Source organism: Nuphar pumila, chromosome 4, assembly GCF_984573655.1.
Source record: "Nuphar pumila chromosome 4, dmNupPumi1.hap1.1, whole genome shotgun sequence".
Lineage (NCBI taxonomy): Eukaryota > Viridiplantae > Streptophyta > Magnoliopsida > Nymphaeales > Nymphaeaceae > Nuphar > Nuphar pumila.
Window position 1 is genome coordinate 118632796 of NC_143252.1, and position 26910 is coordinate 118659705.

The 26910-nt window shown below is 36.4% G+C and overlaps 1 protein-coding gene across 1 annotated transcript in view; it reads right to left on the minus strand.

Moving 5' to 3' along the window:
* Positions 1-1419: 1419 nt before the first annotated feature.
* The window catches only part of LOC149840795 (actin-related protein 3), a 57282-nt gene continuing 31791 nt past the window's right edge, over positions 1420-26910 (minus strand). Inside the window, exons 5-10 of the mRNA XM_090003339.1 lie at positions 19107-19199; positions 17663-17782; positions 2793-2903; positions 2569-2694; positions 2391-2489; positions 1420-2020 (exon numbers count right to left, since the gene is read on the minus strand). Of these exons, the coding sequence (XP_089859465.1) occupies positions 1940-2020; positions 2391-2489; positions 2569-2694; positions 2793-2903; positions 17663-17782; positions 19107-19199 (630 nt within the window). The 3' untranslated portion in view covers positions 1420-1939. The remainder of the gene's footprint in view (positions 2021-2390; positions 2490-2568; positions 2695-2792; positions 2904-17662; positions 17783-19106; positions 19200-26910) is intronic.

Genomic DNA, 26910 nt, shown 5'->3' on the forward strand with positions numbered 1-26910 from the left:
TTGACTATCTTAGCTTCGGCCAAGGCCTCATCATCTCAATTATTGGCATGACGATGGGGACAAGAATATACTCTTTATTGTGTAACGCAACTTTTTTTACTCTCTTAGCTTTAGCTAAGGCCTCATCATCTCAATTATTGGCCTGACTATTGGGACAAGAACTGTCCAAAGCTGTCACATGGACACGTGGACACATGAGGTAGATTCAATTCGAAAGTCTGATTTTTTTTTTGAAGACACGATATTATTTAATTTTTTAATCAATAAAAAACTATTTTTATTTTATAATATATATTTTTATTAAAATAACACCTAAAGATATCAAAAATATATTAAAATATTATTGTAAGTGTAGATGAGCATGTACACTTGTCACTTGTGACATAGGTCTAAATACTCTCTCTCTCTCTCTCTCTCTCTCTCTCTCTCTCTCTATATATATATATATATATATATATATATATATGAAAACCTGCTCACTAAAAAACATGCCAATCCTATACCCACTAGTAGTACAATTACAACTTTAAAAAATGATTCCAATCAATTCCAATAAAATCCAGGTGAGCCAAGTACTTTTTGGCATACTATACGTCATACTTAGCAATGCAACCCCTTTTATCATACTTGAGTACAAAATAGTTACAAAAATCTAGTTTCCAAGCCAACTTTGTCATCGTCCAGCAACCTCTAGTGACACACCAACTACCATCGACATCTCTATCGCACCATGAAACTAGAACCTTCGGGCGCAAATCCAATTAACCGACAGACCCATGTGAAAGGGCATTTGATCACGTTTTATTGGGTAGGTTTGACATGTTTTTTAGTAGGCAGGTTTTCATTCCTCTCTGTTTAGCACCAAATAGGTTTAGCATATATATATATATATGAAAAGCAACAAAAGAAAGGTACATCTATAACCAATGATGATTAGATGGCTCTGCTTCTCCAGTGTTTGAGCATTTCATAGATTGAACCTTATATGTTTGTTATTTATAATAGATTTAATAAGAAATATGCTTTACAGGAAGATTTTACATCTAGAATTGTTATATTTTTCCAAACATGAAAAATGAACAGCTCACAATTTTACAATACAAAGTATTGTTAGCCATTGATTTTTAGTGTTTTAAAGAATGCATCGAATTATCAAAAATTCATAATAAAAATATGTTAATAAATGATAAAAATACATGTAGAACCCAAATGATAAAAAACTTGATTAGAGAAACAATGCCACCCGATCACCATTTGTTACAGATGTTGCACCTTTGGCAGCCGCCTCACAATTAACCAATTTCTTGAAAGGGAACATATATATTCTCTAGCTGTTATTACAAATATGCTATGACAGGCCACAACCAGTAACATGAGATATGGGATCGTCAAAAGAGGAAAGAAAGGTGTGATGAACTGTTTGCCAACTGAAATTTGTTTACCTCATGAATAAATAGCCCCTGTAACAGAACTAACCAAACAATAGTCACAGTTTGCAGCGCTACAGCAAAACAATGAATCATCTCTCTCTCTCTCTCTCTCTCTCTCTCTCTCATATTAGGTAGACCAAACTATTAAAACAAATATATATTCAACTAATGGAACAACTTGTACAGCAATGCCCCAACTCAACCAAGCTGAATAATAAAAATCTCATCCACCTCAGTTTACGAAATGAGCTGCTTCTTCCCGGCATAATTACTAAGTGAAACCTCTCATTGGGGACCAACTACCATGATTTATTGCCTGACAAAGAATATGGACGCAGCTGACTGAATCAAACTGAAAGCTTATACCTACAGGAACAGCTATGATACAATCGTCACGGGCCCAACTTTCATCAACATAATAAAAAAGCCTCGCATGAAGACATCTTCAGACAGATTCAAATTGACCCATCATCAAATGTGATGACCATTCTTTATCAGCTAGTTCTGCATCAATACATCCCCTTGAACACTGGATTTGTACGGCAGATGCTTGCACCATATTCCTCATATTCAGCTTTTGTATGGCAAGCCTGACCACAAAAAGAACCCTTCAGTTAATTGTCACAAAATGTCAAAAACTACATAGAAGTTAGAACCCAAAAATTGTGACAGATAAGAGCGCGATTTAAACAATTTCAAGGAACAAGACTACATTCAGAAATTGAAAATTAGTTTTTTTCCCTGAAACAAAGAAATTATGTCAATATTTATGTCACAATTTTTCTAATATGAAAGATGGATCTGGCATATTTCAAATATGTGAAAAGGATGGAATATCATCCAAGTTGAATGCTGAGGTAGGTCTGGGAATTCTATCGAACATAAAACTGTTTAGATATGCATCTAAGTTAGAATTATCAAAACAAACCAAAAAGTAGTATCAGGAGGCATGAAAAATACATTGTAGAATTCAGGTGTTGATGCAAGAACTGAACCTCCAAACCAAACTGCAAATCGCTGGATTGGATGGCTGACTACGTTGACTTCTAATGGCTGTGACTGTAGAACAAGAAACCACATCGTTACTGGCATTCACACCCACAACACAACCAAGAACTAATAGCAAAGAAATGCTCACTTTCACTTCTGTGCCAAATCGAGCATTGGATGCAGTGATGCGAGCATCCACAATCTTCTTTATGTCTCGCTGCAACCGCCTGTGGAAGTCCTTGAACATGGTTGATCCTCCAGATAATACGATATTCTGTGACCATATTTTCAGATTAAGCAATCACCAACAAATAAATAAGTCCATTGAATGAACTTGGCCATAGCATCCACCCATAGAAACAGAACAGCAACCTTATAGAGGGCCCTTCTGGTGTCAATTGGTGACGACTGTATACACTTGTCAATTACGACAGGCAAAGGGGTAGTAAATTCACTACTGTAAATCTCAGGATGAAAGAAAACCTGCATGAAGATTACACAGTAATTAAATCTCATGTCCTAGATCTGAGCAATGATGATGTGAAATGAAAATGAAAAAAACTTTGAGAGGTGAAGACTTTTTAATTTATTTTATTTTATTTTTTGTATATTCTCCCAACCGTCAAATATAAATATGACCCAAAGGTAGAGATACCAAGAGCAGGAAGACATTAAATGGTAGATCATTTTTTTCCCTAGATATTAGCTTATGTAACACAGATGCTTCTGCAAGGCCCTTATAACCATGTTGTACTTGAAAAGAAGTCGTTATCCACGACTGGGTTTGGATCTCGGAATTCAGACCCAATTCGGTTTTACTTAAGTCACATGCTCATTAATGGTCTTTTGTAATTTAACCTGTTGTGCAATGGGTATTTTCGTACCCTAATACCTACATCTGCATATATTTAATGATAAGCTACAGACTGCAGACCCTGATTAGGGATTTTTGCAGCAGCCACGTTCTCTCTCCCCATTCTGTGTTGTTGCCTGTGGATGAATGAAGGAACCCATAATTTCTATCATGGTATCAGAGCAACAGATCCAATCTTGAAGATCGGTTCCTCTTATGAGCATCAGGTAAAGCTGCTTTGTCTTTTTCTAAGGTACATGTTCCCTTTCTTATTGCTTTTATCGATTTCCCTCTTTATTCCTTTTGTCTTCAAATCTACCATCCATCCGAGATTTCACTCTTTCTCCTGTCCCCTTTCTTATTGCTCATATTGATTTCCCTCTTTATTCAAGCCAACGTGTTTCTCTTATTTCCAAAAATCCAAAACTTGGATTTATTAACGTTGTCATATTTTCCTTCTCTTCCTCATTGCCTACTATTCTTCTGTTTACCTATTATTCTTCCTTTCACATTGCTGCACGTGATCTTACCCATCCATAGCTAAAATAATCACGCAAGATCAGATTTTGATCTATGCGTGATTTCAAGAGTTGAAAAGGATCACGTCAAACTCATTTGCAAATTGACGTCAGATCAGATTCTGATCTGGACAAGATCTCAGATCTGTCTTGATTAACTAATATCATCTTTGAACTCATTTTCATCTCTATTTTGTACTGTTTGTCTATTTCCTCAAAATTATGAAAAGAAAACACATTTTTTTCAAAGTAACGTAGCTCTTACTGATTGAATTTTATTCAGAACAGATTCTTTATTGCACAGTTCCGATTTTCCATCTCATGTTTACCAGTAAAAAAAAAAGGCAGGAATTCTCTGATATTAAATCTCTGTTCAGATCCTTATTAGAATTCAATAGTAAAACCTTGCACTTCAAGACTTTATCCTAAAGCCTTTTTTCTTATTTCTACCTTGCCCTAAAGCCTTTTTCTTATTTCTTCATTCTTCCTGTTTTCAGTTTCAATAGAATATGGACTCATTTCCTCACTCTCAATCTGGTCTTTCCTCAAACTTTCTTAGTCAACTTGTGTTTGAAAAACTGAACAATTCCAATTTCCTATCCTGGAAGCGACAAATCATACCATTAATAAGAAATCAGGACCTTTCTGGACATCTGGATGGTTCTGTCCCTGGTCCTTCAAAATTCATACCACAAGAAGAAAATAATGGTGAGAGAGATCCTTCTATTATCTATATTAGAAATCCAGAATACGTATCTTGGATGAAGCGAGATCAGGCGTTGGTTGCCTATATCACCTCTACATTGTCACAGGAAGTGCTTGTGGCAATTCCAGATGACTGCTCAACAATGCAATTATGGCATCGACTAGTTCAGACATATTCTCAAGTTTCTCAGGCTAGAGTATTATTTTTAAAGGAGTTTCAAATGCTGAAGAAGGACTCCATGACTATCATGGAGTACTTGAACAAGATGAAGACCATTCCAGATCAATTGGCCATCGTGGGATGTGCAGTTAGTGACAAAGATATGGTGCAAAAAACTCTGAGTGGGATGGGATCTGATTACCAAATGATGGTTACTTTCTTATTGTGTTTGTCAGATTTACCTACATTTGAAGATCTTCGTGCCAAGCTTTTACAGTATGAGATGACCTTGAAGAGATTTTCTGAAGATACTCATGCTCACATTGGAGCACACAATGTTCTTGCCACAGGAGTTGCCTATGGGCGAGGACGTGGTAGGTATGCCTTTCGGGAAAGGAGGGGTCAAGAAAGGAATGGACTAGGAAGTCGTGGAATATTACATACACCCTATCAAAGCTAATTGTTGGTTTAATCCTCAAAATAGAGGCAAACAACCAGAGACAAGAAAGAGTCTGATAAATTGAAGAACAGTGGTGAAGTCAAGGAGTTATTATTACCTGCCTTAGCTGAATTGAATTTAAAACAAAATGATCAGGGCACTTGGTATGTCGATTTTGGTGCAGCCACTCATGTCACTGGTGATGTTGGTAAGCTCTTAACTCTTGTTCCTTATGTTGGTAGAAATAGTATAGTCACTGGAGATGGATCTCATCATCGTATTTCTCACATTGGAAACTCTGTCATTCCTATGTTCAATTCTTCTCTTACTCTTTCAAATGTCATACATGCTTCTAATATCAAGAAAAATATTGTTTTTGCCTCTAAGCTTGTAGATAACATTAATGCTTCAGTTGAGTTTACTTCTTTTTTTGTTCGTGTCAAGGACCTTCACACGAGGGAAACGTTCGCTAAAGAGAAACAACAAGGGAATATGTACGTGTTCCAAGAGAATCCTTTCATTCGTGCTCAGCCTTTTGATTCCACCTTGAAGCTCACATCATCATCTTCTTCAGTTCCTCCCGAGAGTGTTTTTAGCCTTTCTGAATGTATTGAGTCGAATCTTTGGCATGGTCGTCTGGGTCATTGTAGTATTTTTATTGAAAAGCTTGTTTCCAGCAGTCTTATTCCCAAGTCCAGTCTAAGTTTGAATGTCAATGATAAAAAATGTTCTAGTTGTCTTCAATGTAAGAGTCATGTCCTTCCATTTCATTCTATTAATAAAAGAGCTTCAAGACCGTTTGAAATTATTTGTTCTGATGTTTGGGGTCCGACTTCAGTTCCTTCCATGTCTGGAATCAGATATTATCTCATTTTTGTTGATAGTTATTCTCGATATACATGGATTTTCTTTATAAAATGTAAATCTGAAACCTTCCGGTTATTTCAGAATTTTTATTCATTTGTTCAAAATCAATTCTCTGATAATATCCTTTGTTTTCAATGCGATGGAGGGGGTGAATTCCCCTCAAATGACTTTATTAATTTTCTCCAGACAAATGGAATAAGTAGGCGGGTGTCTTGCCCTCATACACCTCAACAGAATGGGATTGCTGAACGGAAGCATCGCTTACCTTCTGGGCAGAGGCTTTTCATTCAGCGGTTCATATCATAAACCGATTGCCCATAAATATCTTGGAAAACAAGTCACCTTATTTTTCTTTACATGGTGTTCATCCAAATTATCATGATCTGCGGGTATTCGGGTGTCTATGTTATATTCATGTTGACAGTTCAATGCGGCACAAGTTTCAGGATAAGGCCTTAAAGTGCAGATTTGTGGGGTATGTTGATGATTATAAAGGGTACAAATGCTATGATCCCGTGAGTAAGCGTATCAAAATATTGAGAAATGTTGTATTTGATGAATTTAATTTTGACCACAATGCTAACACTTTTCCTGAAATTGAAGTTTATCACCTCTGGTTGAACTCTGATCTCTTTTCTAGTGTTAATGATGTTTGTCCTTCATAATGCAATCAAAGAGATGAGAGAAATATGCCTGATGCTGCACAAAGGATTCAAGAAAGTGTCATTTCAGAACCACTCTTGGCTCCCAAAAGGTATAAAGGCATTGTTTACTCTCGACGTTAGAAGGAAACTCTTCCCAACTCTGATAAGGAGATGAATTCTTCTTTTGTTTTTGTTTCATCCTCTGTTCCTAGAAGATCTACTCGACCTAGAAATCATATTGATAGGTGGGTTAGTTATGAGAATTTCACCATGGATTTTCGACTCTTCTTAACCTCTTTAGGAAAGGAAGATCAGCCAACATTTTATCAAGCAGCAAATTCTAAAAGATGGATTGAAGCGATGAACAAAGAAATTGAGGCTCTTCATGAATGTGGCACTTGGGAGATTGTTCCCAGACCACACAATCGAAATGTGGTTGGGTCCAAGTGGGTGTATAAAATAAAGTATAAGTCGGATGGCACTATTAAGCGATATAAGGCTAGACTGGTTGCCAAGGGCTTCACTCAGGAACAAGGACAAGACTATGATGAGACCTTCAGTCCGATTGTGAAAATGGGCACTATTCGAATCATACTATCATTGGCCATTGAGAATCAGTAGATTATCAGTCAATTGGATGTGAAAAATGCTTTTCTACATGGAGCTCTGAAGGAGGAAGTGTACATGGAGCAGCCCATTGGGTACGCAGAAGGGAACTCCAAAAAATATGTGTGTAGGTTAAAGAGAGCTATATATGGTTTGAAGCAGGCTTCTCGATCTTGGTTTGACAGTTTTTCTCTTGAAATAGAGAAATATGGCTTTAGTCGGTCTCTTCTTGATCATTCTCTTTTCATATTCAAATGTAAAGATACAGTTACCTTGTTATTAATATATGTAGATGACATCATCATTACAGGTAACTCTAATGAACATATTGAGTAGGTCAAAGAACTCTTGAACCACAAATTCAAGATGAAGGATCTTGGTAAACTGCGATGTTTTCTTGGAATAGAAGTTGATAGAACTATTGAAGGCATGATACTTACTCAACATAAGTATACTATTGATGTTCTCAGCAAGGCAGGTATGAAAGATTGCAAGCCTCTAAGCACACCCAGTGTACATCAGAAACTTAGTTCTCAAGATGGAGATTTGTATGAGGACCCTACAGGATATCGCATGATAGTAGGGATGCTCCAATATCTTACCTTTACTCGCCCTGATATTGTCTATTCAGTCAATCAGGTATTTCAGTTCATGCATGAACCGCATACTGGGCATATGGAAGCTGTTAAACGTATTCTTCGATATTTGGAGGGAACTGTTGGGGATGGTCTTCTGTACAGAAAGAGTATGAATGGACGTCACATGCATGAACTTCTTGTTTACACAGATGCAGACTGGGCAGGAGATCCAGATGAGCGCAGGTCAGTCTCAAGATATTGTGTTTTCGTTGGCCTAAATCTTATCTCTTGGAGCGGTAGGAAACAAAGGGCTATTGTCAGGTCGAACACAAAAGTTGAATATAGATCAATGGCAGCTGCTACTGCCGAAGTAACATGGATTAGACACCTGCTGACAGAAGTAGGAGAATTGATATCTAAATGTACTCTCTTATGTAACAATCAAAGTGCCATCAACATGTCATTTAATCCTATCTACCACAGTCATGCCAAGCATATTGAAATTGATCAACATTTTGTAAGACAGAAGGTCGAAGAGAAGGAAATTGAACCTGAATTCGTTCGGACTGCTGATCAAGTTGCTGACTTGTTTGCAAAAGGGCTTATCAAGGACAAATTCTGGATGTTAAAAGACAAGTTCATGATTCAAAACCATGTACAACTTGAGGGAGGATGAAAAAAAGTTATCCACAACTGGGTTTGGATCTCGGATCCAGACCCAACTCGGTTTTATTTAAGTCACATGCTCATTAATGGTCTTTTGTAATTTAACCTATTGTGCAATGGGTATTTTCGTACCCTAATACCTACATTTGCATATATTTAATGATAAGCTACAGACTGCAGACCCTGATTAGGGATTTTTGCAGCAGCCACGTTCTCTCTCCCCATTCTGTGCTGTTGCTTGTGGATGAATGAAGAAACCCATGATTTCTATCAGTACTCTCTCTCTCTCTCTATGCATTGATCCCGGTAAGACTTCTTGGATTATTGATTTCAGTGTTTCTTTTCATATGACCTCAGATGAGTTCAAACTATCCGAATGTCACACTAACTCGAATGATTCTTATGTTTCAACTACTGATGAAACTTCTTTTAAAATCAAAGGTTTTGAGTTTTTACAAAAACATCAAACTTTTTTTGTACCAAATATTATAGCAGTACCAAAATTAAATTTAAATCTCTTATCTGTTTTTCAATTGCGGATCATGAATGTAAAATCTTGTTTTCAACTAATGATTATTTGATACAGGATGTCCAGTCCGAGAAGCCGATTGGCCAAGGCCGAAGAAAAAGAGATCTCTATGTTATGGACAATCTTGAATTATCAAAACATATTTTTTGTAATTTTGTGGAAAAGAAAGATATAAAAAATTGGCACAAGAGACTAAGACATCTCAGTGTATCAAAATTACATATGTTTTTATTTCTTACAAGTTATAAAGAAAGAGATTTTGTTTGTGAAGATTGCATCCTTGGTAAAATGAAATATTTACCTTTTGGTCCTAGTCATTTTATATCAAAGAAACCATTTGAGTTGGTACATTCGGATGTATGGGGACCGGCTCCGGTTATATCCAAAGGAGAAGTATATTATTATGTTGTTTTTATGGATGATTATAGTAGACACTCTTGGATATATTATATTAAATACAAATCTGAAGTATTTGATTGTTTTCAAAAATTTCATTGTTATACAAAGACTCAATTTAAAACCAATATTAAAATCTTTAGAACTGATTCCAGAGGAGAATTTGTATCAAAGGATTTCAAAAACTATCTTGACTTACATGGGATTATTCATCAAAAATTATGTCCCTATACTCAACAAAATGGGCTAGCCGAAAGAAAGCATAAACATATTATTGAAACTACTAGAACACTTTTTATATGAAATGTTCCAAAAATGTTTTGGGTCGAAGCCGCTCTTACGACGATTTATTTGATAAATAGGATGCCTTGAAAAAACTATTGAAAATATTTCTCCTATTGAAAAATTATTTAAAACATATCCCGATTACAAGAGATTGAGAGTCTTTAGTTGTAAATATTTTGTCCTTACTGACAAAAATGACAAACTTTCCCCAAAAGCTATTCCTTGTGTTTTACTTGGTTATGCCAAAAATCAAAAAAGGTATAGATGTTATGAAATTAAAAGGAACAAGCTATATGTCTCAAGAAATGTCACTTTTCTTGAAAACAAAAATGAATTTGGTAAAGATAAAATCCAAGAGCATTGTGACTTTTCATTTCTTTTTGACCCTGCCAATGAATATGTGACTTGTGATGACATTCATGATAAGCTTAACAGTGACAATAAGGATACTCATGATGTACATGGGAATGAGGATCGTGATAATATAGATCAGTCTCATAGTGAAATTCAAATCTATACTCAACGTACCGAAGACCATCCTTCATGTGCTTTAGAAAGATATTCTCAAAATCAGGATATAGATTCCTCTAGTGTTAGAAGATCCATGAGAATTTCAAAAGCTCGTAGTAGATTTGTATCATATGATTCCTTCATACCAAAATATAAAGCATGTCTAATGGCTATACACTCATATGTAGAATCATCATCTTATCATGATGCTAAAAATCATCAAGAATGGATTAAGGCAATGAATGATGAATTGAAAGCTTTAGAAAAGGTAAAAACTTGGAAAATTCAAACATTACTTAAAGGAAAGAAAACTATAGGATGTAAATGGGTCTATAAAATTAAAACTAAAAGTAATTAGACATTAGAAAGATATAAAGCCAGACTAATAACCAAAGGATATAGTCAAGAATATGGAATAGACTATGATGAGATGTTTGCTCAAGTTGCTCGAATGACCATTGGTAGAACTCTTATTTCTATAGCATCAAATAAAAAATGACCCATTTTTCACATCTATGTGAAAAATGTCTTTTTGAATAAAAATCTCAATGAGGAAGTTTACATGGATCCCTCATCAAGATTAAGTTTAGCATATGAAAAAAATTCTTCGGTTACGAAAAGCGTTGTATGGCCTGAAGCAAGCCTCCAAGGCTTGGTATGATCGATTCAGTAAAGTGATGACACAACTTGGTTTTAAATCTTCTTATACTCACACTGCATTTTTTTATAAGTCTTTTAATGCAAGAATGGTGATATTACTTCTTTACGTTTATGGTATGATTATCACAGGAGGTAATAAGCAGAGAGTTAGTCATATCAAAGATGTGCTCAAAGCCAACTTTGATATAACAGATCTTGGCTTTTTACGGTACTTTCTTGTAATAGAAGTGGCTTATTCACCACGTGGTTACTTATTATCATAGACTAAGTATGCAACAAAGATCATCGAACAGTCATGACTCTTAGATAAAAACGAATTGATATTCCAAAGGTCATCAATGCAAAGATGAAGAAAGATGATGGAGAACCTCTAAATGATCCAACTCCATATAAACAAATGATTAGAGTTTTATCTTATCTCTCTATTACTCGTCCTGCATGCTATTCATTCTATTAGTCAATTTCAGCATGCTCCCACTAGAGTACATACAAGTGTTGTAGTAAGAATTATTAGATATATTAGAAATTCTATTAATTATGGGTTATTTCTTTCATCCTCTTTACTGTTAGAAGTTATTGCATATTCTAATTTTGATTGGGAAGAGGATGTTAATGATAGACATTCAATCACTGGTTCTTGTGGTTTTTTAGGTGATTCTCTAATTTCATGAAAATAAAGAAGCAACAGAAGGTGTCCCTCTCTTCCACTGAAGCAGAGTACCCTGCCATAGTGACAACTACTTTTGAATTAGTATGGTTGAAACAATTGTTAGAGGACTTGGGAGTTTACGTAAGAAAACCCTCAAGATTATGTTGTGACAACAAGAGCGCAGTATACATTGCAAGCAATCATACATTCTATGAAAGGACTAAACACATTGAAATAAATTGCCACTACGTTCGTGAAAATTTTCTAAAGAAGACCATCACGTTGTCATATGTACCATCAGAGTATCAACTAGTAGACTTTTTCACTAAAGCGCTCCTGTCACCCAGATTTCACCTCGTACTTGGTGAAATGAAATGGGGATCTTCGAAACACGAGCTTAGATTCACAAGGGCAAGTGTCAAGAATGACACTAAAGCATAACCCTTAAAAAGGGTATAACTGAAAACAAAATAAAAATACAAATGTATTCTTTATTGATATGAAAAACCAATTGCTTAAGAAGCATTGGAATGAAATACAAGAGGGGTTGCACCCCTTTATATACACATCTGAAAGAGGACTCAATAGAAGAGTTGTTGGACTGTGTCAATCCAACAGCTCTATTGCTAGTCAAGTCTGGACAGGACTTGACTAGCAACAGTCATTCTAGTTCAAACTGAACTAGATGACATAAAGACAAAAAATAAAAATAAAGGAAAAAAAATACAAAAAAGAAAGAAATGAAAAATGTATTGATATATATATATATAATATTATTATTATTATTATTATATATATATATATATATATGTACAGTTTTACATTTTAACACTCCCCCTCAAACTTACGGTACAATGAGCGAAAGTTTGTCTAAGAGAGTGAAATCAGGGAGCAACGAGAGGCGTTGTAAAGAAGTCTGCTAATTGACATTCTGAAGTGGCATATGGCAGATCAATTATCCCGTGTAGATATTCCTCTCTGACGTAGTAACAATCCATTTCGATGTGTTTGGTGCGTTCGTGGAATGTTCTGTTACTGACAATGTAGACCGCACTTTTGTTGTCACAACACATTTGTGAAGCCTTTGTTGCTTCAGCTCCCATGTCAGCAAGCAGTGATCGGAGCCAAACTACTTCCATGGTCGTGGTTGTCATGGCTCTGTATTCAGCTTCGGTGGATGAGAGAGAGATCTTCTGCTGCTTTTTACACCTCCACGAAATCAATGATTCTCCTAAAAAGACACAAAAGCTAGTGGTTGAGTGTCTGTTATTGGGATCACTTCCCCAATCAGCATCAGTATATGCAATTAAATCAAGAGAAGAGGAGGAAGATAAGAAAAGTCCTCGTGAAAGAAGGGACTTGATGTATCTGATAATACGCATGACTGCTCCCATATGAACAGAAGTAGGAGTATGTTGAAATTGACTTGCTGTGTGAACAGCATGTGCTATATCTAGTCTGGTAATGGATAGATAGAAAAGTGCCCCGACAAGCTGTCTCTAAGGAGTAGGGTCTGCAAGAAGTTCTCCATCATCAATCTTCATTTTAACATTAACAACTTCTGGAGTGTCAACTTTCTTATAATCAGTATTACCAGACCTGAAAACAATATCAAAAGCAAATTTAGTCTGAGATAATAAATATCCTCTAGGAGAATAAGCAACTTCAATGCCTAAAAAATATCTCAACAAGCCCAAATCAGTCATTTCAAAATGAGATTTAAGAAGTGTTTTGATTGTTTCAACTCCTTGTTTATCGCTTCTGGTGATGATCATATCATCCACATAGAGAAGAAGCACAATGATCCCTGCATCAGAATTCTTAATAAACAAAACAGTGTTAGTTAAACAGAATTGAAAACCAATATCAATCATAACACGACTAAGCCTATCATACCAAGCTTTTGGTGCTTGTTTAAGTCCATAAAGAGTTTTTTCTAAGCAAATGACTTTACTCTTAGGAATACTTAGACCAGGAGGGGGTTCCATGTATACTTCTTCAACTAGCTTTCCATTTAAAAAAATATTTTTGACATCCATTTGAAAAATAGGCAATTTTTTATACAAGCTAAGGCAATTAAGGTTCGGACAGTTGTCATACGAGCCACCGGAGCAAAGGTTTCTTCATAATCAATCTCATATTCTTGAGCATAACCTTTTGCTACTAAACGGGCTTTATATCTTTCAAGAGTACCATCACTCTTGGTTTTAATTTTATAAACCCATCGACATCCTATAGTTTTCTTCCTTGGAGGAAGATCTTGAATATTCTATGTAGAAGCCATTTCAAGTGCATCTAATTCAGCTTTCATGACTTCTATCCATTTGATATCATTTTTTGCTTGAAAATATGTGGATGGTTCTTAATATGAGTGAATTAATGCAATAACTGCCCTATATGTGGGTGAGAAAGACTCGTATGATACAAACTTTCCTGGAGGCCTCGAGACTCGGGATGATTGTCTAGTTGGAATGTTAGAATATTTTTCAAGTGCACATGGAGGATTAGACTCTTGTCGCCTGGAATATTGAATGCTAGTATCTCTATGAACTTCATTTTCATCATTAAGATCAATAATTCTTTAATCATCATCAAAGTTACAGTCAAAGGTCATATTCATCAGATGTTGATGTTAGATCTAGCAAAAAGGAGTACTCAGTGACGTCTTTTAATTTTCTAAAATCAAAGAAGCTCTCCTTTTCAAGAAAGGAAACATTTCTAGACACATATAGTTTATTATTTTTGAAGTCAAAACATCTATAACCTTTCTGGTTTTCAGCATATCCTAAAAAGGCACAGGGAATCGCACGAGGGAAAAGTTTATCATTTTTGTCAGTAAATATGAAACATTTGCACCCAAATATTCTTAGTCTAGAGTAGTCTGGAGAAATGTTCATAAGTTTTTCAATGAGAGTGATATTTTGTAACGAAGAAGATGACATCCTATTAATGAGATAGGTGGCAATTAAGGCAGCTTCTGCCCAAAAGTCTTTCGGGACTTGATTTGCTATTAATAAAGTCCTAGTGGTTTCTATAATATGGCGATGTTTTCGTTCTGTCAGTCCATTTTGTTGAGGTGTATAAGGACAAGATCTTTGATGTGTGATGCCATCAATTTAAGATAATTTTGAAAATCTGGGGATAAAAACTCTCCCCCTGAATTTGTGCGAAAAATAGTAATATCATTTTGAAACTTGTTTTTAACCATATTATGAAAAGTTTGAAAGTATGAAAATACTTCAGACTTATGTTTGAGAAAGTACATCCACGTATGTCGGGAGAAATCATCGACAAAAATAACATAGTAAACAAATCTTCCTTTAGAAATTACTGGTGCAGGACCCCAAACATCCGAGTGTATTAATTCAAGTGGTCTTGAAGAGAAAAAGGTTCTCTTCTGAAATGGTAATCTTTTCATTTTGCCGAGAATACAATCTTTACAATCAAATGATTCAAAGTTACAAAATTTTCCTAGATTTGAAAAATGTTGGATTTTGGCTATATGTGGGTGACCAAGTCTCTTATGCCACAGTTCCAACTCTATTTTTTGAATATTATAACAAAAAGCTTTCTTCGGCATTTCCAAAAAATCCATGTAATAGAGTCCTCCTTCTCTATGGCCTTCCCCAATCAGCTTGCCTGACTGGCGATCCTGTACCCAACAACCATGAGAAGAAAAAGAAATATTACACCCATAATCAGAAATTTGAGATACAGATAAAAGATTTAAATTTAATTTGGGAACATGTCTAATTTCTGAAATAGAAAATTTCTTTGTTTTATAAATTTTTTCAAAATTTCCTATTCCTTCTATTTCAAGAGAAGTTTCATCAACAGTAAAAACCTTTGACACACTTGTTTTATTTTTAACACATTTGGATAGACTTTGATTGTTTGGGGTCATATGAAAAGATGCACCAAAGTCAAGGAGCCAAGAAATTTTACCTAGATCAGAAAAAGATGAGGTTGTTGCGCCGGTTGAAGCTTCAGATGATAAAGAGGCACATTTGATGAGAGGCTGAAGAATCTCCATTAGTTGGGCCAGGGAAACTGGTGCATCCTGATCTTTAGGCTCCGATCCAGCAATTGCAACTCTTTTTTCTCTCAACTCCTTAAGTTTGGGACATTGTGGCATGTAGTGTTCCGGTTCATGACAGTGATGACAAATAACTTTCTTCTTATCATAGTCACCATTTTGTCGGTTAAAGTGAGAAGGCCTATATGATCGAACATGATTCCCTGGTCTAGACATGGCTAAAACGGAATTATCTTCAATTTTTAAAGAACCTTTCCGGAGACGATTTTCTTCCATTGTTAACTCTTCAATAGTTTCAACAATAGACGGAATTTTTCCCCAGTGAAGTAGGGTCGATTTAGTGGTTTCAAATTCCGGCCTTAATCCAGTGATAAACTGGTAAAAATGTTCAGCATCGAATTGTTTCTGACGAAGCTCGATGTCTTCGGCACAATGCCACTTTGGTTTTAAAAGAGAAAGTTCTTCCTAAAGTTCGGACAACCCATTGTAATATTCACGAATAGTTTTGTCTCCTTGTGTCATCATTCGAACTTTTTCTTAGAGGTTGCACAAGTGTGCAATATCTTTAAGGGAATACATATTCTTAAGGTATTCCCATGCCTTATCAGCATGATCAAATTTGGAAAAACTTGAGCATTTTTTAATGTCAACGCTATTGATAAGCCATGACATTATCTTCGCATGAGATATTCTCCATTCTTTCCATTTCTTCTCGTATGAGGCAATAGCCTTGATTTTCTCTTCTTCCGATAGAGGGACCTCTTTATCTCCCTCCTTTTTAGTAAGAGATAGCTTAGGTTCTGAATCGAAACCATCCACAATCCCCCATAGGCCTTTTCCCCATATATGGTGCTTTATGATTGAAGCCCATGTTACATAGTTCGTATCGCTTAGTTTCATAGGCATGATGGTGACTTTATCATTGTCATTCATCGATTACAAGGAGAGAAAGAATAGGGATAAATGAGAAACAAGAAGGAAAATGAAAAAGAAATAAGAAAAAAACAATACAACAAGATGTGAAATCTTCCCCAATGAAGTGATAAAACACTTCTCTTCAAGTGGCGAACACTTTTGCAAACGGGCACGGAAACTGAAGCAGCTTTTCCTCAAGATTTAGTACTTCCGCGGCTCTGATACCATGAAATGAAATAGGGATCTTCGAAATACGAGCTTAGATTCACAAGGGCAAGTGTCAAGAATGACACTAAAGCATAACCCTTAAAAAGGGTATAACTGGAAACAAAATAAAAATAAAAATGTATTCTTTATTGATATGAAAAACCAATTGCTTAAGAAGCATTGGAATGAAATACAAGAGGGGCTGCACCCCTTTATATACACCGCTGAAAGAGGACTCAATAGAGCTGTTGGACACAGTCCAACTGCTCTATTGCTAGTCAAGTCGGGACAGGACTTGACTAGCAACAGTCATTCTAGTTCAAACTGAACTAGATGACATAAAGACAAAAAATAAAAATAAAGGAAAAAAAATTACAGAAAAGAAAGAAATGAAAAATGTATTTATATATATATAATAATAATATAATATTATTATATATATATATGTACAGTTTTACATTTTAACACTTGGCAAACTCTCGGTTGTTACACCGTGAGTTTGAAGGGGGTGTTAAGACTGTGCTTATAATATATATATATAAACCGAAATACCCATCAAGGGTATTCTGATCATTTTACCTTATAATAGAAGTCAACCCATTAAGGGTTGACTGTACATTTTATTTCTTTTGTTTTTTTATTTTTTGGTTTATGATGCAATTGATTGGGACATATCCAACTAGTTGTTGGAGCTGCTCCCGATGGTCCCAAGAGTTAGTGGGGCTGATCCCTATCTCTTCCTCTTGTTATAAATGGGGGTTCACCCCTTTATGTTTCTCATGCTTTCTCAAGCATTGTTTAATACAAAAGCTATTATATTTTACTTTTTTGGCCCTTTTGTGGGTGCGTGGATTGATTCACAAGTTGTTCTTTTGTGGATTGGTTGTGTTCTTATAAGCCCATAAGAGGCTCTTGTTTGCTTTTGTTTGTATTTCATTACAACCCACACTTGTACCTATGAGAAAGATATAACATGGTTCACTAACACATCAAGAACAGGACAATAGAGATTGTCATACCTCAGGACCCAGAAAGCGCTCATAGCCAATATCACATGAATATGGTGCGCCTGTTTTTGGTTTAACTCCAGTCCACCGTTTAATATACTTAGAGGGCTCACGATCATATTTGCCGAACTCCTGAAGTTGTGAAGAAAAGATTAAACATTGTCAATGAGCATTGTTGAGAAAAATAGACAATCAAATGTAATTCATAAGTTGACCTAAGGTTGCAGACAATATGAATAAGCATGCTAGCAAAACTCATGATGTACATAGAGATTGGATGCTGTGTTTCTGGCTCTTCACTAAAAGAAACCAATTGGATGCTATCTTTGGGTCCTCAAATACACAGATAATGTGAATTATCATGTAAAAGCAACAAAAATGAACATATCATTAGTTTGATAAATATGTTGAGAACTGAAATGCTTGGGTAGGAAGTAACAAGTACATGGACTAATGGAGGTATGCATTAATAGATTATATTGAAAGGTGTATGATTCCATAAGAAGCCTATGCTTTTGAAGACATAGATGCAATGTGCAATGTGCAAAGTGCCACCTATGTATATGACAGAAAACTGATGAAGACTGTTGTACATCATAGGCTGAAATACAATGACTGTTGGCTAAAGAACAATAAGAGATCATTCAAGGAAATATTTCCACACTAGAGCATTCCACTAATGAGAATACGGTAGAGCTTTTTAGCAAAGTGAAGATGGATCACTCAATAATTAGTCAATCATTAATGAAGGCATTGTAGAACATTACTAGGAAGTAATTATTCCCCGTTTTCTTTTTCTTTTTCCATCAACAAGCTAGGGATAACCCTGGTGTGTTTCTAACATGAGGCCTATCGGTTATGATAATGCAACCATACCCTTTCCAGCTATCTCAAGTGAACCCAAAGTGATTGATATAGAGCACCAGATTTGGTTAGAAGTCAAAATGTAAAATAGATATGGCTAAGCAAGTTATGAAATGTACTAGGTGATTTTGCTTCAAGTAATTAATTAAAATTATCCAAAAAGAAAAAGGTTCTTCTAATTATTTAGTGTAAACAGCAGAATCTACATGCATATAGTCTATGGATGGTGAAAAAAACACACACATCTAGGATGCAGTTCTCTTTAGCAAATTAACAACCACTTCACTACATGCCAAAAGATCAATCTTCCACTGCAGGCTGACCATTTGCACTTGCAAGCTACATTTAGAATCTAAGATTTTCTGTATTATTTGCTAGCACTTGTGAATTCTACCAGTGCTAGAAATAGGTTAGAAACTGGCACAGGAGGTAAGATAAAAAGGAGGGTTATGCATTTTTCTCATGCAAATATAAGGAGACATGCCAATAGCATAAACAAATTACAGCCTTTCTACATAGGAGACCAAAACATTGTTTCTCAGCTTAAAAAAAAGATCTCGAACATGAATGCTTAAAAAAAACAAGCAAATACCTTGACAATATCTGAACAAGTGTAGCAGTATGTTTCTTTCACCTTTCGTGCCACATCTAGTGAATCTTCTGGAGGTATATGCTCCCCCCTTTCCTATAAAAGAAAGGGCATCATGCTACCACAAATACATAGAAAAAAAAAGAGCAATACAGTAAGACCATACAAGTATATATAGCCAGAGGGAAGACACCTGACATTTGAAGAAATGCGTACAGAGAGAGAGATTAATTTCATACAGAATAGGACCTAATAGACTTGAAAAGGTCTTGACTAGCAGGACATTCAAATTTCTGAACATCCATAATAACAAAAGAAACTGTCAAAATGCAATCAAAGTTGACAGTAGACTCAACAGAAGGTCAAATCCTCTCTCTTTCACTAGACAAGGTGGATGCCAGAATCAGTGTTATTCAAACATGAGATCCCTGTGCTAAGAATATCAATATACCATATGTATGGCAGATGAATACCAGGTATTGGAGACTCATTTCAGAAACCATATGTAGGAGCATCAAATGCTTAAGAATCATGTCATTATAATATCAGAAATGCAGTTGAAACACATAAAATAGAAATACAACTCCTTTCATGTGGACCAGAAAAAACAACCAATACCAAATTTATTATTTTCTGTTATGGCTTCGCAATCTAACAAACCGACTGGAAAAGATACAATACTAATGTATCAAAAGATGATCACTGAATAAATGGAGATCTAATGTATTGATTTTAAAATATATAAAATATCGATGTATTTAATCATTAAATAAATGGTGATAAGTGGCTTTTTGATATCAGAGTATATGGTTATAGATTTAAAAAAAAACCTTGAGACTCAAAAAAATATGAAATACAATTTCCCAACAGAAATTTTCCTAAACACTAGTTATTCATGAAAATATTTATGTAAGAACTCTTAACTTCATTTTCTAGCTTGGCGTTATGAATCAAGTCACTTCTAAGTACCCAGGAATTATATATTTATTGAAACTGTACAAAGATGCATTTGGTTTAGCCTTTTAGGTAATGCAAAGAAAGACTTTATTCTTACGCTTGATATGGGTAATGGTAAGCCAACAATACTAGGTCAAAATAGGATTTATTCTGTTTTTTACATGGCAAAAATTAAATAGGGATTAGCTTCTCTAATTTCTAATTGTCTTCACAAAAAGTATATTAGGTTATTAATTCTATAATCTTGTAACAAATTTGCAGAGGCTTGCACCAATCCTTATATAAATTGTAATAAGTGGTTAAAACCATACTAGCTTCTCAAGTAAGCCATGCTCAAAACCTCTTAGATACAAGTGCATGCATACCGGTACCCATACCCTACATTGTACCTATACCCATCACAGGCAAACATGCAAAGGACCCTCCCGTCTTGGGTTTATGTGTTCCATAATAGGAATCTCCTATATCTTACATAATGAGATAGCATATGCAAAAGGCACAATTAGATGTCACAAATAGATAATAGTTACTTATGAACACTTGTAGCAATTATGTAGATATAATATTAATAATAAATCATTATTTAAACCAATGCTAACCTATACCTAGGCATCTATGTCACATAGGTGCAGGTGCGGATACGGGTGCGGATGCAGCAGTGCGGCACTTTAAAAAAACTTGGGTGATTATATATATATATATATATATATATATATATATATATATATATATATATATATATATATATATATATATATATATATATTAACAGTTTTAAGTTAACACTAATGAAATAAAAACAATTATCTTATGTCACATAGGTGAGGGAACAGATGCGGCGATACAACACTTTAAAAAAACATGGGTGCTAGGGTGCGGGGAGTGTCTAGTCGCAGTTTGGGTCCACTCAGCTGCCCAGATTTGAATTGTCAATTCTATTAGGGATGCAGCCATAGATTTGGACCATGTCTGATTTAGTCTAATCAGACCTGTGCCCAGACCCAGGTTTGATTTAATCAAATCAGCCTAGATATGGACCCATGTTTGATTAATAAGACCTGTGTCCAGAACCAGGTCTGATTTAATCAAATCAGATCAGATATTGACCCATGTCTGTTTTAGTCTAATCAAACCTGTGCCCAGACCCAGGCCTGATTTAATCAAATCAGACCAGATATGGACCCCATGTCTGATTTAGTCTAATCAGACCTGTGCCCAGACCCAGGTCTGATTTAATCGAATCAGACCTGGGCTTAAACCCAGATATGAACTAATTGAATCAGACCTGGTTCTGAAACCAAGTCGGATATACACCGAATCAGACCTGGGTCAGTCCAGACCCAGGTCGGATTCAATTTCAATGAGACCTGGGTCCAAATTTCATTTTTTTGGACCAAAATAGTCTCGGTCAAAGTTGACCGAGTCCATTTTGGACAACGATAACCCTGCGTGCGGGTTTGCCGCACCCACGTCACGTCGACGCGGCGGGTGCGGCGGCCTCTTTGGCGAGTCCGTGTGACATAGCTAGACGTCCAACAATGTAAGTTTCTCTTGCATACGATTTTGGCACTATAAGTTATATGCAACACTTACTGGGAATCTATTTATATGCAAGCTGAATATCCTAAGGGATAAACCAAGCAAGAAAGATCCTACTGGACCCCTAGGCCAGGAGTTTAGAAGAGAGCATATTAGCCAATGTTTGATGACCTAAAACACTATCAGGGTATCAATGTATTTACACCACTAGTCAACTAAGAGTTACCTAAAAGTTTTGATGCAAAGATGACTACATATGAGCAATGGCTAAAGCAACTTGGTGAAGCAGAGGATGGCTTGGGCACGTCTTCAAAAGTCTTTCAATAATAGAGAAAGACAGCAGCTGCCTACTATCTCAATCCAAAGTACCAAAACAATCCACACTTCTCCAAAGTATATAACAATATAACCAGTGTTGTGAAAAGCGTTGAGGCGTAGCGAGGCGCTCCACCAAAATCTGAGGCGAGGCGTAAGCCTCGAGGCGTAAAGCGTAAGCCTCAATTTTTTTTTTAAAATAAAAAAAAACTATAAAAATTATTTAAAATTATAAATAAATAAAAATTGCTTTATTGATAAAGCAACAACCATCGTAAAATCAATAATTTCACTGGTGACAAAATAATATGCATGAAAAACATGATGCATCTTTCCTGCACCAACACTTCATTCCTTTAAAGAACCCCAAAAATAGAAGCCAATATCCATTTTGGCTCCCCCAATGCAGTGACAAAAGTTAAAAACGGCAAAATCTCGAGAGTCATTTTGTATCAGCCAAAAGATAATAAAAAATATTATGCGTCAAACAGAACATGACATGTGTTAAAACTATTAAAATAATATTTAAAATATGAAAATTTTGATTTTTCATATTTTTTATATTTATTAAAAAATAGCTGATTCAGATCTGCATAGCGATTTTCTGCAGATACGATACATATCGACCGACAACATTGGGCTCCCCAAAGCCCCAGATAGTCCAGACTCAGTATCACGTATGTTCCAATCGGTAGTTGGATCTGGTTAATAGTCATTCCAAGTCGAGTGTTGCTCAAGTCCGGTCCACAAGTGCCTGACCAATGATTCTAGGGGTTCAAATGGATATGGTGCAAAGTTGGATCCATAATCCAATCTGACAAATTATTACCAGACATGGAGATATGAATATATGTGGATCAGATTTGAACTTACATTATCAGATTCTCTTTAGAACTGGATCAAAACTTTCTACCAAATATACACTTAATTGGATACGGAGCAAATCCGATTTGTTTCCATATCTACATGTAAAACCCTTGACTTCAACTTATCTAACATGACATGATCAAATGAGACATTTTCACACCTTAGGGAGCAAACTCGCAGAGGCTAAGGTGAAGAAATTTTGGACATAGGTCTCACGAGCAAATCTTGTGGCACAGGGAAAGCTTTGATTGCCTATGTTATTTAAGGCCCTCCTTTAACTAGAAATGTATAGCGTGAATTGGCTCGGGGCCTGATCCCTTGGCCTTGGGGAGCTATGTAACGAACGATGAGTATGTTAAGGATGTAAATTAAACAATTTTGGTCATACATCTTGTCAGCAATACCAGAAATCTCTCTCTCTCTCTCTCTCTCTCTCTCTCTCTCTCTCTCTCTCTCTCAAACTTGGGGTTCTTTAACCCAACCCGGATCCAGCACCCACCGGACCCCCCATTTTTTTCTAGAAAAAACCCCTTACCGGGGTTCTTCCTCACCGCCTCTCCTTCGTGCATCGCCACCCGTCGGACTCCGATGAGTCCCCGTCCTTTCATTTTCATCTTTTGTTTTCTTCTTTGTCCCCTCCGCCACGCCCACCCCACTGTTAAAATGTATCTAATATATATATATATATATATATATATATATATATATATATATATATATATATATATATTAGATACATTTTAACACCCCCCCCCCCGACGGCACCAACAGCAGCAAAACTGCTGATGCCACCGGCCAGGCGGAAGGGGGCTGGCCGGAGGCCCCGGAGCTCGGGTGCCTTCTCCGCCCTTCCGCCATACCTCCCTCTCCGGAGGGTCTTCTGGACGAGCCCAGCTGCAGCTGCCAGTCTAAACTGGCCCGAGTAGAGCTCAGGTTCCCAGCCCCATTGTCGTCGCCGGCTAACTCTCTCCCTCCAAAGCCTCCCCAAGTCCTTAACCAGTTCCACCAGCTTGAAAACAGCAACAGGTGCAGCAATTGCCACCTCCCTCCTCTCGTCGCTCGCCTTCGGCGACGCCGCCTCCACGGCTGACAGAATCGTCGACATCGCCGCGGCAGCCGGAGATGACAACCGTGGACTGGCTCTCCTCCTCCCCATTGTTCCTGCACTGGATCCTCTAAACGGTTGTCATTTATATACAAATGGGTAGTCTTCCCATCAGCAGTCTGATACTCATACATAACAATGTATCTCGTTGCAGACTTCTCGAAGATCACCGACTTTGGGTAGGCGATCAAACTTGCCGGAATTCTTGATTTATCGAGCCCTGTTATTAAAAATTCGAGGCGTATACGCCTCACCTTGAGGCACGCCTCGCCCCGAGGCGTGCGCCTCAAGGCGTATGAGGCGCACGCCTTGGGGCATTTGCGCTTTATGCTTGCGCCTCAAGGCACAAAGGCCCTCGCCTTGAGGCGAGGCGAGCTTTTTGCGCCTTGAGGCGCGCTTTTAATAACATTGAATATAACATTATAACTATTTTGTTTCATTGTTACATAATGAGTTAATGACTTATCTCTTTTGTTTTTTTCATTTTTGTATTCTCTAATTTATATTTACATTATTTCCTATGTCTCAAGGACACACCACTTAAGGGGAATATCGCACGTCGATACGACGTGACATGAAATCGGATAACTCACGATTCCCGTAGCTCACGGTCAACACTACATTAGACATGGCCAAAATGAAATGGACCACATCTGTCTTAAAAAATTCCTTTTGGTTTGAATTTGGGTGTTCAAATTTAAATTTAAATTTAAATTTAAATTTAAATTTTCAATCCAGAATTCAAATCTTCCACCACTTATCATGCATGTCTGTCCACATAGCAAGCCAGCACACATTGCGGCTGAAGGTGACAGAAAAGGTTGCCTTCTCCTCCTTTTATAGAGGAAATCAATTGCCTCAATTTCCTCCACGAGCGATATGAGACCAAAAAAGTTTCCTCTCATATTGATGTTATAATATCTCACAAATTTTCTTAAATTTAAAATTTTAATAAATGTAAATTTTATGCGTATGCTGAGATGGATGTGTGGAAATACAATAAAAGATAAGATTCGGAACGAGGAGATACGTAAGAAGGTAGGCGTTGCACCCATTGAAAATAAGATGAGAGAGAATCGTTTACGGTGGTTTGGACATATTCGACGAAGGCCTAATGATGCTCCAGTTAGAAGGATGGAGAAATGGGAAAATATATTAGTTAAAAGAGGTCGGGGTAGGCCTAGGAAGACATGGATGGAGGTGATAAGAAAGGATATGAATGCTTTGAACCTCACCGAGGACATGGCATTGGATAGAAATAAATGGAGGAGAAGGATTCATGTGGAAGACCCATAATGATTTTCTTTGTTGGTTCATATCGCCGACCCCAATTGTTTTGGGATGAAGGCGTAGTTGTTGTTGTTGTTGTTGTTGTTGTAAATTTTATTAAAAGAATGTAATTTTTATATGGAAATCGATATACTATGCTGGCATTAGCAGATCTTGATATGGATTTTGGATCCATTGCCAAGATCTATGATCCATTTGTTATATGGATCTTGGATCCATTGCCAAGATTCATGATCCATTTACGGTATGGATCTTGGATCTGATGTCCACATCTATGATTCATTCATGGTATGGATCTTGGACTCGATGCCAAGATCCATAACCCATTAGTGATATGGATCTTGAACCCATTGCCAAGATCCATAATCCAAGTATGTTAAAGTAAACTATATTATTTAAAAAAAAGATATATTTTAGTGTATATATATATATAAAGGTGGGAAATTAGAAAGGTTCCTATTCAAATAGAATTCTTATAATTTTAAAATACTAGGGGACGTCCCCCCCTATGGGGAGTCCCTATGTGTTATAAAGTCCCATCAGCCCCTCTCTCTCAAAATCAGATTTTGAGAGAGAGGAGAGGGCTGCACTGTGAAAGTATCTTCAATAAGATACTAATATCAAGACATTAATATTCTTGATATTAAACCCACCACGAAAGCACAATAAGAACACTTTAGAACACTTGTGCACAAAAAGCACAACCCACAAATACCTCACAAATGCACAAAGGCATAAAAACAATAGAATCGATTTATTGAGAACTTGGGCTTTGACACAAAGCCATGAGAGAATACAAGGGGAGAGCCCCTACTTATAACCATTCAAAAAGGAGCCTTGGAGGGGCTCCACTCATAGACGTTGGAGCCCCTCCAACGGTCACAAATGTGACCGTTGGAGGGGCCCAACGTCTATTTGAGTGGGCCCCCCAAGGTTCCTTTAAGTACAAAAAAATAAAAAGAAAAATAAAGAAAAAGAAAAACTAAAAAGAAATTACAAACACATTCAAAAAGTGAATGTGCGTAAAATGAAGGAAAAGACGAAACTACCCCTACGACTAAATAAGAAGAAATATATATATATTTTATATATATAATAAGTAGATACATATACATATATATTAATATATGTATATGTATTACCTTATATATATAAAATATATATATATTACATTAGGTGATAAGGTACATAATTTAACACCCCCCCTCAAACTTAGGGCAGGATGACCGAGAGTTTGCTAAGAAGAAAGTTGAAACGCGGAGCACACAAGGCTTTGGTGAAGAAATCCGCCAATTGATATTCGGACGTGACATATGGAAGGTCAATGATTCCTTTGAGGTACGCCTCCCGAACGTAGTGACAATCCATCTCTATGTGTTTGGTCCGCTCATGAAATGTGTGATTTTTAACAATATAAATCGCACTTTTGTTGTCACAGCAAAGCTTGGTAGGCCCTTCAATAGTGATCCCCATGTCTTCCAACAACTGATGAATCCAAACGATTTCCATGGTAGTAGTCGCCATGGCACGATATTCTGCTTCAGTTGAGGATAGAGACACCTTTTGCTGCTTCTTACATCTCCATGAGATTAATGAGTCTCTTAAGAATACACAAAAATCAGTGGTGGAGTGACGGTTATTTGGGTCACCTCCCCAATCAGAGTCAGTATAAGCAATTAATCTCAACTCAGAAGAAGAAGACAAAAAAACTCCCTTATTAATAGTGTGCTTTAG